Raw genomic sequence first — 15,939 nt, forward strand, 5'->3', positions numbered from 1 at the left:
GATGTGTATCTGTCAATCTCATACTCCTAATTTTTTCCCTCCCCACTCTCCCCTTCCCCTTTGGTAACCATAAGTTTGTTTCTATGAAAACTGTTAAATCTACTACAGAACCAGTAAGTCCGTTTCTGTTTTGTATATAAATTTGTCTTACCTTTTTAGATTCCACATATAAGTGATTATCATATATTTCTCTTTCTGACTTACTTCACCCAGTAGGATAATCTCTAGGTCCATCCATGTTGCTGCAAATAGCAATATTTCATTTTTGGGGCTGAGTAATATTCCATTTTATATATATATATATATATACACATACATCACACATACCACACCTTCTTAAACCAATCATCAGTTTATGGACAAGTGGGTTGTTCCCATGTCTTGGCTATTGTAAATAGTGCTGCTATGAACATTGGGGTACATGTATCTTTTTGAATTAGAGTTTTCATCTCTTCTGGATATATGCCCAGGAGTGGGATTGCTGGAACATATGGTAGCTCTATTTTTAGTTTTTTAAGGAACCTACGTACTGCTTTCCATAGTGGCTACACCCATTTACATTTCCACCAAAGGTTTAGGAGGGTTCCCTTTTTTAATCTAGCATTTATTTGTAGACTTTATGGTGATAGCCATTCTGACTGGTGTGAGATGATACCTTATTGTGGTTTTGATTTGCATTACTCTAATAATTAGTGATATTGAGCATCCTTTCATGTGCCTGTTGGCCATCTGTATGTCTTCTTTGGAGAAATGTCTATTTCATTTTGATAAAATGGCCATACTACCCAAAGCAATCTGCAGATTTAATGTGATCTCTATCAAATTATCTATGACGTTTTTCACAAAACTAGAACAAATAACTCTAATATCTATATGGAACCATGAAAGACCCAGAATTGCCAAAGCAATACTGAGGAAAAAGAACAAAGCTGGATGTATAACCATCCCAGATTTCAGACAATACTACAAAGCTACAGTTATCAAAACAGCATAATATTGGCACAAAAGCATCATACAGATCAATGGAACAGAATAGAGAGCCCAGAAATAAATCCACATACCTAAGGTCAATTAATATTTGACAAAGAAGACAAGAATATACAATAGAGAAGAAACAGTCTCTTCAGCAAGTGGTGTTGGGAAAGTTGGACAGCTGCATGTAAATCAATGAACTTAAAACATTCTCTCACACCATATACAAAAATAAACTCAAAATGGTTTAAAGACCTAAATATAAGACATGACACCATGAAACTCCTAGGAGACATGAATTGTAGCCATATTTTCTTACATCAGTCAATATTTTCTTTAGGCCAAGGCAAAAGAAATAAAAGCAAAAATAAATAAATGGTACGTAATCAAATTTAAAAGCTTTTGCACAGCAAAGGAAACCATCAACGAAACGAAAAGACAACATATGGAATAGGAGAAAATATTTGCAAACAATGAGACCAACAAGAGGTTAATATAAAAAATACACAAACAGTTCATAAAACTCCATATCAAGAAAACAAACAACCTAATCAAAAATGGGCAGAAGACCTTAACATTTTTCTTTATTTCTACAGAAAGGATTAGAAACCAAATGGTGTGTCACAAATTGGGGGATACCAATAAACCAGTCATGGGACCTGGCTCTGCTGAATCTCATTTGTCAGAAGATGACAAGGATTCCAAAGATCAGAAAATAGTGATAAAGCCATTGCCCATCAAAACATCAGTTAACGCTCCTGATGGTGAATTTCACCCAAACTCCAACTATACTGGTAAGGACTCTGGGACAAACTGTCATATGGGTCTAGTTGCTAATCCCAAATTTGTATTTGAATTAGTGATATTGTGTTGTTGGTTGAAGATGCTAGCCTGAAAGTCAGAACACTTAAAATAATTTATACACCTATCATTTATAAAATGCTTTACAGTTTTCTTTCCCCACTAGGCTGTTCATATGGAAAAAGGAGGGGTTGCCATGCATGGTCTCTCAAGTCTTTTCTAAAAGTAAAATTGTTATTATTATTATTTTTTTTTAGATTCTATTCCCATATAGGTCATTACAGAGTGTTGACTATTCACTGTGTTATATGGAAGATTCATATTAGTTACCTATTTTATATATATAGTGTGTATATGTTAATCCTAATTTATCTCTCTCCCTTTTCCCCTTTGGTAAATGTAAGTTTGTTTTCTTCATCTATAACTCAATTTCTGTTTTGTTAATTGGTTCACTTGTACCTTTTTTTTAAAGATTCCACATATAGGATGATATTTGTCTTTCTCTGCCCTTTGTACTTCCCTCAGTATGACAATCTCTAGGTCCATCCATGTTGCTGTAAATGGCATTATTTTGTTCTTTTTAATGGCTGAGTAACATTCCACTGCACATATGTACCACATCTTCTTTAACCATTCATCTGTTGATGGACATTTAGGTTGCTTCCTTGTCCTGGCTATTGTAAATAGTGCTGTAATGAACATTGGGGTGCATGTATCCTTTTGAATTATGGTCTTCTCTGGATATATGCTCAAGAGTGGGATTTCTGGATCATATGGTAGCTCTATTTTTATTTTATTTTTTATATCTTTATTGGAGTATAGTTGCTTTACAATGTTGTGTTAGTTCCTGTTGTACAACAAAGTGAATCAGCTACAAGTATACATATATCCCCATATCCCCTCTATCTTGAGCCTCCATCCCACCCTCCCTAGCCCACCCCTCTAGGTCATCACAAAGCATCGAGCTGATCTCTCTAGGTTATGCAGCAGTTTCCCACTAGCTATCGATTTTACATTTGGTAGTGTATATATGTCAGTGCTACTCTTTCACTTCATCCCAGCTTCCCCCTTCCCACCCCCCATGTTCTCAAGTCCATTCTTTACATCTGTGTCTTTATTTCTGCCCTGCCACTAGGTACACCAGTACCAGTTTTTTTTTTTTATATTCCATATATGTGCATTAGCATATGGTATTTGTCTTTCTCTTTCAGACTTACTTCACTCTGTATGACAGACTAGGTCCATCTACCTCATTAGAAATAACTCAATTTCTTTCGTTTTTATGGCTGAGTAATATTCCATTGTATATATGTGCCACATTTTCTTTATCCATTCATCCTTTGATGGACATTTAGGTTGTTTCCATGTCCTAGCAATTGTAAATAGTGCTGCAATGAATATTCTGGCACATATCTCTTTTTGAATTATGTTTTTCTCAGGGTATATGCCCAGTAGTGGGATTGCTGGGTCATATGGTGGTTTTACTTTTAGTATTTAAAGGAATCTCCATACTGTTCTCAATAGTGGCTGTATCAATTTACATTCCCACCAACAGTGCAGGAGGGTTCCCTTTTCTCCACACCCTCTCCAGCATTTATTGTTGTAGACTTTTTTGATGATAGTCATTTTAACTGGTGTGAGGTGATACCTCATTCTAGTTTTGAGTTGTATTTCTCTAATAATTAGTGATGTTCAGCATCTTTTCATTTGCCTCTTGGCCATCTGTATTTCTTCTTTGGAGAAATGTCTATTTAGATTGTCCACTCATTTTTAATTGGAATATTTGGTTTTTTGATATTGAGCTGCATGAGCTGTTTGTATATTTTGGAGATTAGTCCCTTGCTGGTTGCTTCGTTTGCAAATACTTTCTCCCAATCTGTGCTTTGTCTTTTCATTTTGCTTATGGTTTCCTTTGTTATGCAAAAGATTTTAAGTTTAATTAGGTCCTATTTGTTTATTTCTGTTTTTATTTTCTTCACTCTCAGAGGTGGATCAAAAAAGATCTTGCTGCAATTTATGTCAGAGAGTGTTCTGCCTTTGTTTTCCTCTAAGAGTTTTTCAACATAGTTTTGGAAGTCTTAGCCATGGCAATCAGAGAAGAAAAAGAAGTAAAAGGAATCCAAACTGGAAATGAAGAAGTAAAATTGTCACTGTTTGCAGTTGACATGATACTATATATATAAAATCCTAAAGATGCTACCAGAAAACCACTAACGCTCATCAATTAATTCAGTAAAGTTGCAGGATACAAAATTAATATGCCCAAATCTCTTTCATTCCTATACACTAACAATGAAAGATCAGGAGAAATTAAAGAAACAATCCCACTTACATCAAAAATAATAAAATACTTAGGAGTAAGCCTACCTAAGGAGGCAAAAGATCTGTAGTCAGAAAACTATAAGATACTGATGAAAGAAATTGAAGATGACACAAACAGATGAAGAGATATACCATGTTCTTGTATTGGAGGAACGAATATTGGCAAAATGATTATAGTACCCAAAGTAATCTATATATACAAAGTAATCCCTATCAAATTACCAGTAACATTTCTCACAGAATTAGACAAAATATTTTACAATTGTACAGAGACACAAAAGACCCTGAATAGCCAAGGCTATTATGAGAAAGAAAAATGGAGCTGGAAGAATCAGGCTCCCTGACTTCAGACTACACTACAAAGTTACAGTAATCAAACAGTATGATACTGGCACAAAAACAGAAATATAGATCAATGGAAGAGGATAGAAACCCCAGAGATAAAGCCACACACCTATGGTCACCTAATCTATGACAAAGGAGGCAAGAATATACAATGGAGAAAAGACAGTCTCTTCAATAAGTGTTGCTGGGAAAACTGGATAGCTACATGGAAAAGACTGAAATTAGCACATTCTCCAACACCATACACAAAAATAAATTCAAAATGAATTAAAGACCTAAATGTAAGACCAGATACTAAAAATTCTGTTATTCTAAATTTATGGGTTATCAATAGTGATATAGCTATTTTGACCTATGAGTGTATTGGTCAAAAATCTGTGGGATCCAAGTGATAGAAAATAATTTTAAACTTATTTATTCCACATAGGAATCCATGATGAAAAGATTGAACAAACAAAGTTTGGAAAGGTAGAAATATAGCAGGGTGTAAGGTTAGAGATACAGTGTCTACCAGGCTACTCTCACTTCTGAAACCAATTTCAAGATTGGGAGTTCCCTAAGACTAACCTTAGTTTTGATAATTAGCTATAAGAACTCACAGAACTCACCGAAGGCTATTATCCTCAAGGTTATGGTTTATTACAATGAAAAAAATACAGATTAAATTCAATTAAGGAAAGGATTCATGATGAAGAGTCCAAGGAAGTTCTAAGCATGGAACTCCCACTTGTCCTCTGCCACTGAAGTCATGAACAACACTATTTTCTTGGCAATGGTGTGTGACAATGTAAATGGAGTATTGCCAACTAGGGAAGCTCACCTTAGTCTTGGTGTGCAGGTCTTTATTGGAGCTCCACAGTCAACTGGTCACACGGTTGACCTCAGTCTCCAGCTCCACTGCGGTCAAGCTGATGCCACATGACTCAATAATAAATGACATTGCTGGACTTTCTAGTGTGGCCAGAGACACAAGGAAAACAAAGACACTCTTGTCAGGCAGGACATTCTAAGGGCTTAGAGATTACCAGTCAGGGCCAAGGGTAAAGACCAGAGCTCTCTTTGGGCAAGGTTAAATTCTTTACCACACACAGGGCCTAAGAAGGACATAGAGCCTGGGAGTGAACACTGTAAGGATTCCATATATATTAATTTTCTGTTGCCACCATAACAAATTTAGCATTTTAAAAGAACGCAATTCATTATCTCACAGTTCTGTACATCGGAAGTCTAGGTTTGCACAGCTGATTTCTGTACTTCAAGTATGTCAAGGCCAAAATCAAGGTGTTGGCCATCTTAGTTCTTAGCCAGAGATTCTAGGAAACAATACACTTCCAAGATCATTCACATTGTTGGGAGAATCCAGTTCCTTGCAGTCATAGGACTGAGGTTCCTGTTTCCTTGCTGGCTGCCAGCTGGAGTGGCCCTTAGCTCCTGGAAGCCTTTGGTTCTACATCTCTGAGCCAGTGGTGCCTCAGATATTTCTCATGTTTGGAATTTCTCTGAATTCCTCGTCTTCCACACCTCTTTTATGCCTACAGCTGGAGAAAGTTCTCTGCTTTTAAGGGCTCACCTGAATAATACAAGACAATGTCCCTGTTTTAAGGTCCATAACCTTAATTACATCTGCAAAGTCCTGTTTGCCCTGCAGTTTAACATATTCTACATGTTCCAGGGTTTAGGGTGTCAACATCCTCGGGGGCAATTCATACCATCTCTCATGCCTGCATTTCTCCGTGGCTTCATGAATGTCTCTTTCTGTGTTTGGCTTCATGAATTTCTCCATGAAGTGAAGAACATGAGCACTGACAGCCTCCAAGCATCAGGGACTATCAATACAAATGCCACAGGGGCCAGGCAGATAATGCCAATGAGTGAGGCATGCTGGTGAGAAAGTAGTGAGTGCTACTCACTCAGAGACCACATGGCTTGCAAAGTTGTGAATATTTACTATCTGGCCATTTACAGAAAACATTTGCCAACCCATGAATTAGAGGATGCATACATACCCCATTTGAAGGCCACCTCAGAGTTCCAGCCAATGTTTGCTGCAGAGAAATGTTCACCCAGTGTTGCCCAATCTTTCTCTTTTCTCAAGAGAAGGTTGAACTCAAGATTTTTATATGGAATTTTCTGATATTTAACTGTTAGCTAATTTAAAAAAAATTCCAAACACTGGGAAGGCTAATGAGAAAATATCTGCTGATTACACTGGCTCTTTCACAGTTTGTGACCTTTGTTTTATATAGTTTCAGGCATAAAAAAAATGGAATTTACCATTGTTTAGACTCAAGTCAAAATATCTGAGAAAAGAACTGTGTCATGAGTTCTCTTCTTACCAATCAACTATGACCAGGGGTGTGGGTATAATTATTAATTGATTCAACTTGATTAATTCACAGTCTTCTTCTTTGGCCCAGGGCTAGATTTTTTACAGGCCCCAAGTACCAGGAAGTTCACAACTCCAAACAAACCACCAATAAATAATTTCAAAATAAATATAAAAATAAATCTCCAAAATAAGTGTAAGGATTTTCAATGTGGTATTTTCTTCTCTGTAATAACTACTTTGAATTTATTAAAAATATATTTTTTTCAAAGAATAGCTCCCCCTACCCTCGCTTTTTATTGTTTTTGTTTTTGTCCCGGCTTTTATACCAGGTTATTCTGCCATCCTTGTTTTCGAATACTGCTGGGCTAATGTGATGTGGCCAAAGGTGGGGTCACATCTGCATTAACAGTGTGGCTCTCAGAGCAGCCAGGTTGATGAAGGAAAGGAATATGGCAGCCGTCCCTAAGCTGAATGTATTACAGAGTGTACTCTCAAATGCACTTTTCCTCTTTTTTTTTTTTTTTTTTTTGCTGTATGCGGGCCTCTCACTGTTGTGGCCTCTCCCGTTGCAGAGCACAGGCTCCGGATGCGCAGGCTCTGTGGCCATGGCTCACGGGCCCAGCCACTCTGCGGCACATGGGATCTTCCCAGACCGGGGCACGAACCCGTGTCCCCTGCATCGGCAGGCGGACTCTCAACCACTGCGCCACCAGGGAAGCCCACACTTTTCCTCTTTTGAAATGAGTTTTTTGAAAGCCCAAACACCTATTTAATTTGCCTTTTATAAGTGACCATGGCTTGTTCTCTATAACTGAAACATGTCCTCATTGTCACGGAACATGGACATTTCTCCAAGGCTTTCTAGCTGCTATAGATCTTTGAGGTTTGCTTGGTTTTTCATGTTTTCTTATTTTTCCCCTTAAAAATTCACAGCCATGAAACTTCCTCTATAAAAGCACATTGATTTAATTTATTAACTCTCTGAGGAGATGGGAAAGGAGAGCACCTCTCAGGAGCCACAGTATAAGTAAAACAAATGAGCCCCTGAACTGGCAAATATCTGTCTTCTCTTCTATCATACACATGTATGTTCTATCATACACATCTAGGAAGGGCTGACCAAAAGTTTTAATTGTAACTAAGAAGTGCAATTTATTTGAAGAAAAGAAAGTCAGACAATTCAGATTAGTTGATGTCATGAAAATGAAATTTGATTGAATAGGGCTCTCATATTTGGTGAAAGAATTAAACTTTTAAATGAAAATTTGATACTTAGGATACATATCAAAATATGTGATGCCAATTTTTACTTTTTAATTAGACAAGGTCAAATCACATGATGTATTAATTACTTAACTAAATAATTAAATCACATTAATTATTAAATTATTAAAGGAATAGCCAGTGAGTGCCTATGATATGCCTGTACTGCTTGGAGGTACTGGGGATACAATAGCAAGTAAATACATAATAAGTAAGCTCTCCTGGAGCTAACATGCAAGTGGTGAAGACAGTAAACATGTATTACACAACAACATGGCAGGTGGTGATTAGGACCCTGAAGAAAATGGAAACTGGTCAGTATATTATTATGGGCTGAATTGTGTCTCCCCAGAATTCATATGTTGAAGTTCTAACCCCTACTACCTCACAATGTGACTGTATTTGAAGACAGAGTTTTAGAAGAGGTAATTAATGTTGAATGAGTTCTGTAGAATGGGCCCTAATCCAATATGACTGGTGTCCCTATAAGAAGAGATTAGGAAACACACACACAGAGGGAAGACCATGTGAAGAAGATGGCCATCTACAAGCCAAGGAGAGATGTCTTCAGAAGGAAACAACCAATCTTGCTGACACCTTGGTCTTGGACTTCTACTCTCCAGAACTGTAAGGAAATAAATTTCTGTTTAAGCCTCCTGGTCTATGGTATTTGTTATGGCAGCCCTAGCAAACTAATATATGCACTCACTGTCCAGCCATAGTGCAACTTGGTGATGTTAGAGAGAATCAGTGGTTGGACCTGTCCACATTGTGATCAAATCTCACAGAATTAATACTTCAGATGGCTATGTTATTTTTCCCCAGCACTTTCACCATGATAAATTATACCACCTTTGCATTTGGTGGCATGTTTATTGTCTATAGCTTCCTCACTCAATAACATAAAGCTCTCTAAGGGTGCCCAACCTTTTTCTGGCTGCCCCTATAATATATGTGCAGTATAAATAGTATGTGGTAACAAAAAAAAATCTATATTGAGTGGATAAACCTTTTTCTTATTTTAAAATAACACTCATTTATTGTAGTAACTGTAGATGATACAGATAAGGCAAAGAACTAATGACTACCTGTGATTGTATTATTGGTGAACCAGTAAAATGACTATTCTTTTAACAGGAGATGTCTTCTGATTTTTTTATGTTATTAATATATTTATGGTTTACATGTAATTGCTTATTAGGTTTAGAATACTGATTATCTGAAATTTTCCATATTTTAAAATGCCTATAAATTTTATTTTCTTTAAGGAGAATTATTCATCTTGGGCAGAACACCCAATACTTCAGAATAAGTTTGGGAACACAGCAACTGATAATTTGACATAAAACACTGTAACTGCTACAGCTTAATTGTTTCTGTTAAATGGAAGGTAGTTATAAAGCCTACGGAGCATGAGAGCAGCCAAATTTATCAGTGACGGGACAGCATCCCTAATATATTTGCATAGGTAGAACCAGTCATTGCATAGGTAGAACCAATCAAATGACTACATGTGCTTCCTGTACTTAAAATCTACTTAATCTGTGTTTTTAAACTGTCAATCTTTATGTTTTAAAAGCCTAATTATATCTCAAAAAATGATACTCAAGCATCACTTTAAAATTACAGCTGTTCAACATCAGTGATGTGACAGATTGATGGGTATTCAGATTCAGACATGATCATGGTACCATTTACCAGGGTTAGAGTAATTGTGCTCACTTGATGCATTTAAGAAACATTGATATGGTGCTTACTGTCTGCCAAGAACTGTTAAATAACTTGTTTAATCATCATAAAAAGCCTATGAAATAGGTAATATTGTGTCAGTGAGAAAGCTGAGACACATAAGAAAGCTGAGATAAGGAAAGTTGCCAGGGCAAAGGCAGGATTTGTAGGGAGGCAGATGAGCTTCAGTGTTTTTGCTGAATGACTACAATCTGCTGCGTCTCCTAAAAGTCAGACAGTAGCCAACATCTATGATGTGTACTGTGTGCCCGATCCTTCTATACACTTTAGATTCATTCAGTCACTTTATGGTATTGAGCCACCCACCCAGAATCAAAAGGTCTGGGTTCCAGTTTCGATTTTGGTGATGGACTGAGAGCGTGATTCAGGGAACCTGGTTGTACTTCTCTGGGACTTAAGCTACTGAGTTGGTTGAATTAGATGTTATCTCCAGTCTCTTCTAACTCTAGAGTTTTAGAATTTGTAGACTATCTTAAAAGTCTTGAAAAAAACTTCTTTTTAAGTTTTCTAGTTTTTAAAAATGGAGTACTCAGTCTAGATTTTTCATCTCCTACACTCTCATTCTTGGAAAACACTTTTATATGCTCATTTATACAAGTTTTAAATTTGACAGAGATGTAGATGTCTTAGATTCAGATGCCGTTATAAAGATATAAAGCTCTTTTGGCAAAGAAAATGAAACAAAAAAGCAAACCCACAGAAAATAAAACAAACAAATAATTTTACCTTTAATCATACAGGAACTTTTTATTTGGGTAAAACCAGTTAGTTCAAGAAACTTAAAGTCTCTTTGATGATACTCATCTATATACAGCCTTATATGGTGCCAAAACAGTGATGTAAATATATTCTAATTTCCATAAGCAAAGACATTTTCAGTAAGTGCTTACATATAATATTACTATTTACTTAAGCAAATAGAGTTAACCTTCACCTTGTCCCAGGTGATAATCTCTTAGACTGTTTAGAGACAATGTTCTCAGGAATAAGCCAAAGACATGGAAACATATGATGCTTTTGTTAATGATCATAATGACTAATTCACTATTCTCTAGCCTCATTTTACTTCGCAGTTCATCATGATCTAATGATTTAGACCATTTTTTATTTTACAGATAACACTGGGAACAGCACTCAAATTCCTACTGCACCTCAACTCTCCTCTAGAATGAAACACATTAAACAAGAGATGGCCAAAAATCACCTTCAGTTTGTGCGATTTGAAGCAACAGACCTCCATGGTGTATCCCGGTCTAAGAGTATCCCTGCACAATTTTTCCAAGTGAGTTTTGCAAGTAGAGTTATGATTGAATATAATTTCATTCAATTCATTTGCAAGCAAATGGTCCTTATTGCTCTTTCTTATTTTATTGTAACCTATACAGCAATTCTAGTTGAAAACCAATCATTCATTTTGTTTCTTCCCTTGCCACTCCCCAGACACATTATTGTTCCCCTAAGAGCTGAATGTATACTTTCAGCTCCCAAACAGCAATTCATTTACCCAATATAAATATAAAACTAATTAAGACTGGTAAATTTCATCCTTCAGCCTTGAATAATTTCACTACTTTTTTCTCTTATCGCAATTATGAAGATTATAATTTGTTTGATATAAGAAAATTACAACAGAAGACCTAGGAGTAAAAACAAAGAGAAAAATAAGATTAAATAGAATTTTCTAGATAAAAAGTATATCCCTTTTAGCTTCTAATTCTGATAAGAATATATCCTATTTTTGTTGGATGACAATAAATATTACTAAGTTCTCAAAAATAGTGATATCAAGAAATATGATATTTTTAGATATGTTTTGAGATTTTCTGAGTATTTTTCAGTTTATGTCATGTATTTACTTTAATAACTGACTTACTGTGTTACTGAAACATCATTTCTTAGGAAGGGACATCAGTATTATATACAAAAGTATGAAAATTAAGCATCCTCTAAGATTATTGTTTAAATATATCTTACTTATTACTTCAATATCAAATTGTAATTTTTCTCATTTGCTTTATATTGGGAAAAATTGGGCATCTTCAAAACATTTTTTAAAGAATTCCAAAAGATTCAAATCTGTTTCTTCAAAAATTCTTTAGATCTGCCTGCACACACACACACACACACACACACACACACACACACACACACACGAAGTTTATGTATATAGGTCCTTGAGTAGGTTGAAAATTAAGCAGGTGCTGAATAAACAGTGCTTGACTTACTCAACTTTACTACTGGCAAAAGCAGATTTGGATCATCCAGGTCAAATGGCACTTGGAAATGTGCAGAGATGGTGGAAAGTGAAGGAGGAAGTGGCTGACCGACACCTGCAGAAGAGTCGCTTCTGCGAGCATCAGCCCTTCCTCATTAGCCACCCTGTTTGAGATTTGGAAGTAATATAACAACCAATTTGGCTTGCAGAATGTGAGTAGGTTTTGTTAACCTCACGGTGTTCACTGACATCATAGGAACCAAACTTTACAGTCAGCTTTTTCTCCACCCATTAATGGAAACGTCAACACATGAAACCTTATTGATATTCCTACTACACAATTTCTACATTTTTATGTGCCTGTTCAACTTTATAACTTCATTATTTCCCTGTTGTAGGGCACATAGAAAAGTTAAATAAAAGTTAAATCCATTGAACCCAAGAGGTATTTGACTAGAAAGTGTCTTAGCAATCATCTACTCTAACACTTCTGTTTCACAGATATGGAGGCTGAGGCACATAACATAGTTCTGTGACCTGCTTAACTTCACACAAGGAATTAATGACAGAGTTAGGACTGCTGACTTGAAGGCTGCAACATTTTGGAAACTATAACATAGGTCCACATTCACGGGCAAGGTTTCTGGAACTCTGCGCCTGTGAGGTAGTTTGTTCGTTAGTGTGTTGTAAAGGTGAGTGAAGAGAGGAGTGCAGCTGTCAGCAGTCCTGGCTCTTCTGTCCTGTGTGTCCCGGGTGTGACAATGCTCTCTGAGAAAGACTGAGGATTCTTTACTGTAGACTTTGGAGAGTCAATTACCTGTGGGGATTACAATAGAATAAGCCTTATCTGAAGTATTAGCCACTACGCCACATGATAAAAAGTGCTTTAAAAAATATTTTTGGTTATGAGCAGTTCAAATAATTCTGTTAGGTTTTACCTTTGTCATTTGCTATAGACATTTTCTTTATCATTATAGCTTTTCTTTATGAGTGCTGTTTTCATGAACATGAGCATATAAAGTCTCCAAGGCTAAAGCTATTAAGACTTGTTTATAAATTACCTTTGGGGGTTCTATTTTAAACTATTTAAAATTTATCTGATACTAAGCTAGCTTTAACCAACAGATGTTAAACATTTTTTTCTCGTTCTCCCACCCCCAACGTTTTTGTTTGTTTTCAAGTTTCAAAACTTGATTGCTCTATCCTTTAACTTCTTTAGGAAAAAGTGATCCATGGCGTTTACATGCCCCGAGGTTATCTTGAATTGATACCAAATCCTAAGGACAATGAAGTGGATCACATAAGAGCAACATGTTTTAATAGTGACATAGTCCTGATGCCAGAGCTATCGACCTTCAGAGTTTTGCCGTGGGCCGAGAGGACAGCAAGGGTGATCTGTGACACGTTCACTGTGACTGGCGAGCCTCTGCTGACTTCCCCAAGGCACATCGCAAAGAGGCAGCTGAGCCGGCTGCAGGACTCTGGCTTCTCCCTGTTCTCTGCCTTCATCTATGATTTTTGCACTTTTGGTGTACCCGAAATTATCAATTCAAAGACCATATCTCTTCCTGCTTCAGCATTGCTAAATGACCACGACCAGCCTTTCATCCAGGAACTCGTGGATGGGTTGTATCACACTGGGGCCAATGTTGAGAGCTTTTCCTCCTCTACCAGGCCTGGCCAGATGGAAATCTGCTTTCTGCCCGAATTTGGCATCAGTTCAGCTGATAATGCATTTACCTTTAGAACAGCTGTCAAAGAAGTGGCAAGGAAATATAATTACATCACCAGCTTTTTCATTGAGACTGGATTCTGCAATTCAGGAATTTTGTCTCATAGTCTCTGGGATGTCGATGGAAAGAAAAACATGTTCTGTAGCAGTTCTGGAATGGAGCAGCTCACGACCACTGGGAAAAAATGGTTGGCAGGTCTCTTGAAGCACTCTGCTGCTCTCAGCTGCTTGATGGCTCCTGCTGCTAGCTGCCGGAAGCGCTATTTCAAGGACAGTAAAGACCTGAAGGAGAGTGTGCCGACAACGTGGGCATACAACGATAACAGCTGTGCTTTTAATATCAAGTGCCATGGTGAGAAAGGCACCAGAATAGAAAATAAGTTGGGCTCAGCCACGGCAAACCCTTACCTGGTGCTGGCTGCCACTGTGGCTGCAGGCTTGGATGGACTTCAAAGAAACGATGGTGTTTTGGCTGCTCCAGAGGATGGCACAGACCTTCATCAGCCCAAATTTTCTGAGATCCCTTTGAAACTAGAAGATGCCCTCATGGCACTGGAGGAAGATCAATGTCTGAGACAGGCTCTAGGGGAAACTTTTATTCGATATTTTGTTGCCATGAAGAAATATGAGTTGGAAAGTGAAGAAACAGATGCTGAGAGAAATAAATTCTTAGAGTATTTTATTTAGTGTGAAACCCTTGACTGTTCCTTTAGCGATGTGAGTTTTACTTAAGTAATTGATCTGCCAGAAAGAAAAGATTGGATTTTTGCAACAACAACAAGACTACAAATGCTTTCTCTCTTTTTGGTCCCCATGGAGTATTTGACAGATGAAGTGGGGTTGCTGAGAGGATTCTGATTCAGAAACAAACAATAAAGTTGTGGTGCAGCTGTGATGTGAAAACCCAGCAAACCTTGTCACTCGGTGGTCATTGCCTCTGCATATGTTGACCTAGATACGAATATTCAGTTTTGTGGGAGCAACCAATATATTCACACAATTAAAAAGACTTAAGAATTAGAATGCAAAATTTAAATAACTATAAAAAATGAAATAATTTCAAATATACACATAGGTTGTGACTGCCAGGAAAACAAAGGTATTTGCTAATATAATCTCACTCATCAAGGCATTCTGAAGGTCTATTTTGCAAGCATCATTGTGATGCTTCTAAATGATTTAATTAAGTTTTACAAAAATATGTCATGATGACAAGTTAACAGAAGTTTTCACATATGTCCCTTCTCTTTCTACCCTTTGTCACCAGTTCCTAAAAGGCCAAGGAATTTCAAGGCTGTAATGTCCACTAGAAACAAATCCACAAGAAATAGATTTTGAGCTGGGAACAATGAGGTCAAATATTTAAAAGTAGTGAAAATGTTTCTTTAAACAGTATCTCATATAGAAGCCATATTCATAAAATGCGGATGGAATGGGGATGGGCTGTGGTGGGTGGGCTCTGCCTGGTTTGTACCACTCTTTGAAACTGGAGATTTCAAAGATACCTCTGGTGCTTTGTGGAGCATGAAAGCAACTGCCTTGATAACCAGGGCAATGCTTTCAGCTAAAATTGTCTTTAAATTACTGAGTCTCCTGCCCACAGAAGTTGGTATCTCCCCAGAGAATCTTAAATGTTCTAGACCTTTGTGTGAATGAGATACTATTGTAACTATCACCAAAGTTTAGCTTCTTTTGGGAGGAAATTCAAAATCCACTTACTAGCAAATAAAAACCCTATTCCACTGCTTAGAATCAAATAGGAGATTTTATGTTCAATAAAAAACAACTGTGGTCTCAGTTGAGCGAGCAAACATGCAGGCACAGGATTAGAATATGGCTCAGATCCTCCTAATTCAAATCCATGGTACTCAGTAGCTTCAATACTGAAATTCAGACTGTCTTCTTCTAATTGCTCACCCTCTTTCCTTTGAGCATGGAAACTCTAGGAAACTTCCTTCAAGGACAGATTCTCCATTCCCTGTCCTTTCCCTCATCCTTCTGCCCTCACCTTCCTGCCGACTAACCTGCAGGTAATGTGGCCAGAGTGATGCACTGAGGAATGGAGCTGCACAGGATAGTAACGGGGTGGAAGCTTTGTCCTGTGGGCAGAGCACACTTTGCCCACATTCAGATTTTTACTTCTATCTCCTTTAAGGCACCATGAGTTTGGGTCTTCATTACTTGGACAAAAATCACCTTTCTTGCTTGTGT

At 37.2% G+C, this 15,939-nt stretch overlaps 1 protein-coding gene across 1 annotated transcript in view; it reads left to right on the forward strand.

The window, feature by feature from the left end:
- The window catches only part of LGSN (lengsin, lens protein with glutamine synthetase domain), a 29,533-nt gene extending 14,893 nt beyond the window's left edge, over positions 1-14,640 (forward strand). The window contains exons 3-5 of the mRNA XM_027080281.1: positions 1,569-1,766; positions 10,897-11,063; positions 13,216-14,640. Coding sequence (XP_026936082.1) covers positions 1,569-1,766; positions 10,897-11,063; positions 13,216-14,415 — 1,565 coding nt within the window. The 3' untranslated portion in view covers positions 14,416-14,640. The remainder of the gene's footprint in view (positions 1-1,568; positions 1,767-10,896; positions 11,064-13,215) is intronic.
- Positions 14,641-15,939: the final 1,299 nt, after the last annotated feature.

This window comes from Aethalodelphis obliquidens, unplaced genomic scaffold, assembly GCF_003676395.1.
Source record: "Aethalodelphis obliquidens isolate GAN/ISIS:26980383/991018 unplaced genomic scaffold, ASM367639v1 scaffold3, whole genome shotgun sequence".
Classification (NCBI taxonomy): domain Eukaryota; kingdom Metazoa; phylum Chordata; class Mammalia; order Artiodactyla; family Delphinidae; genus Aethalodelphis; species Aethalodelphis obliquidens.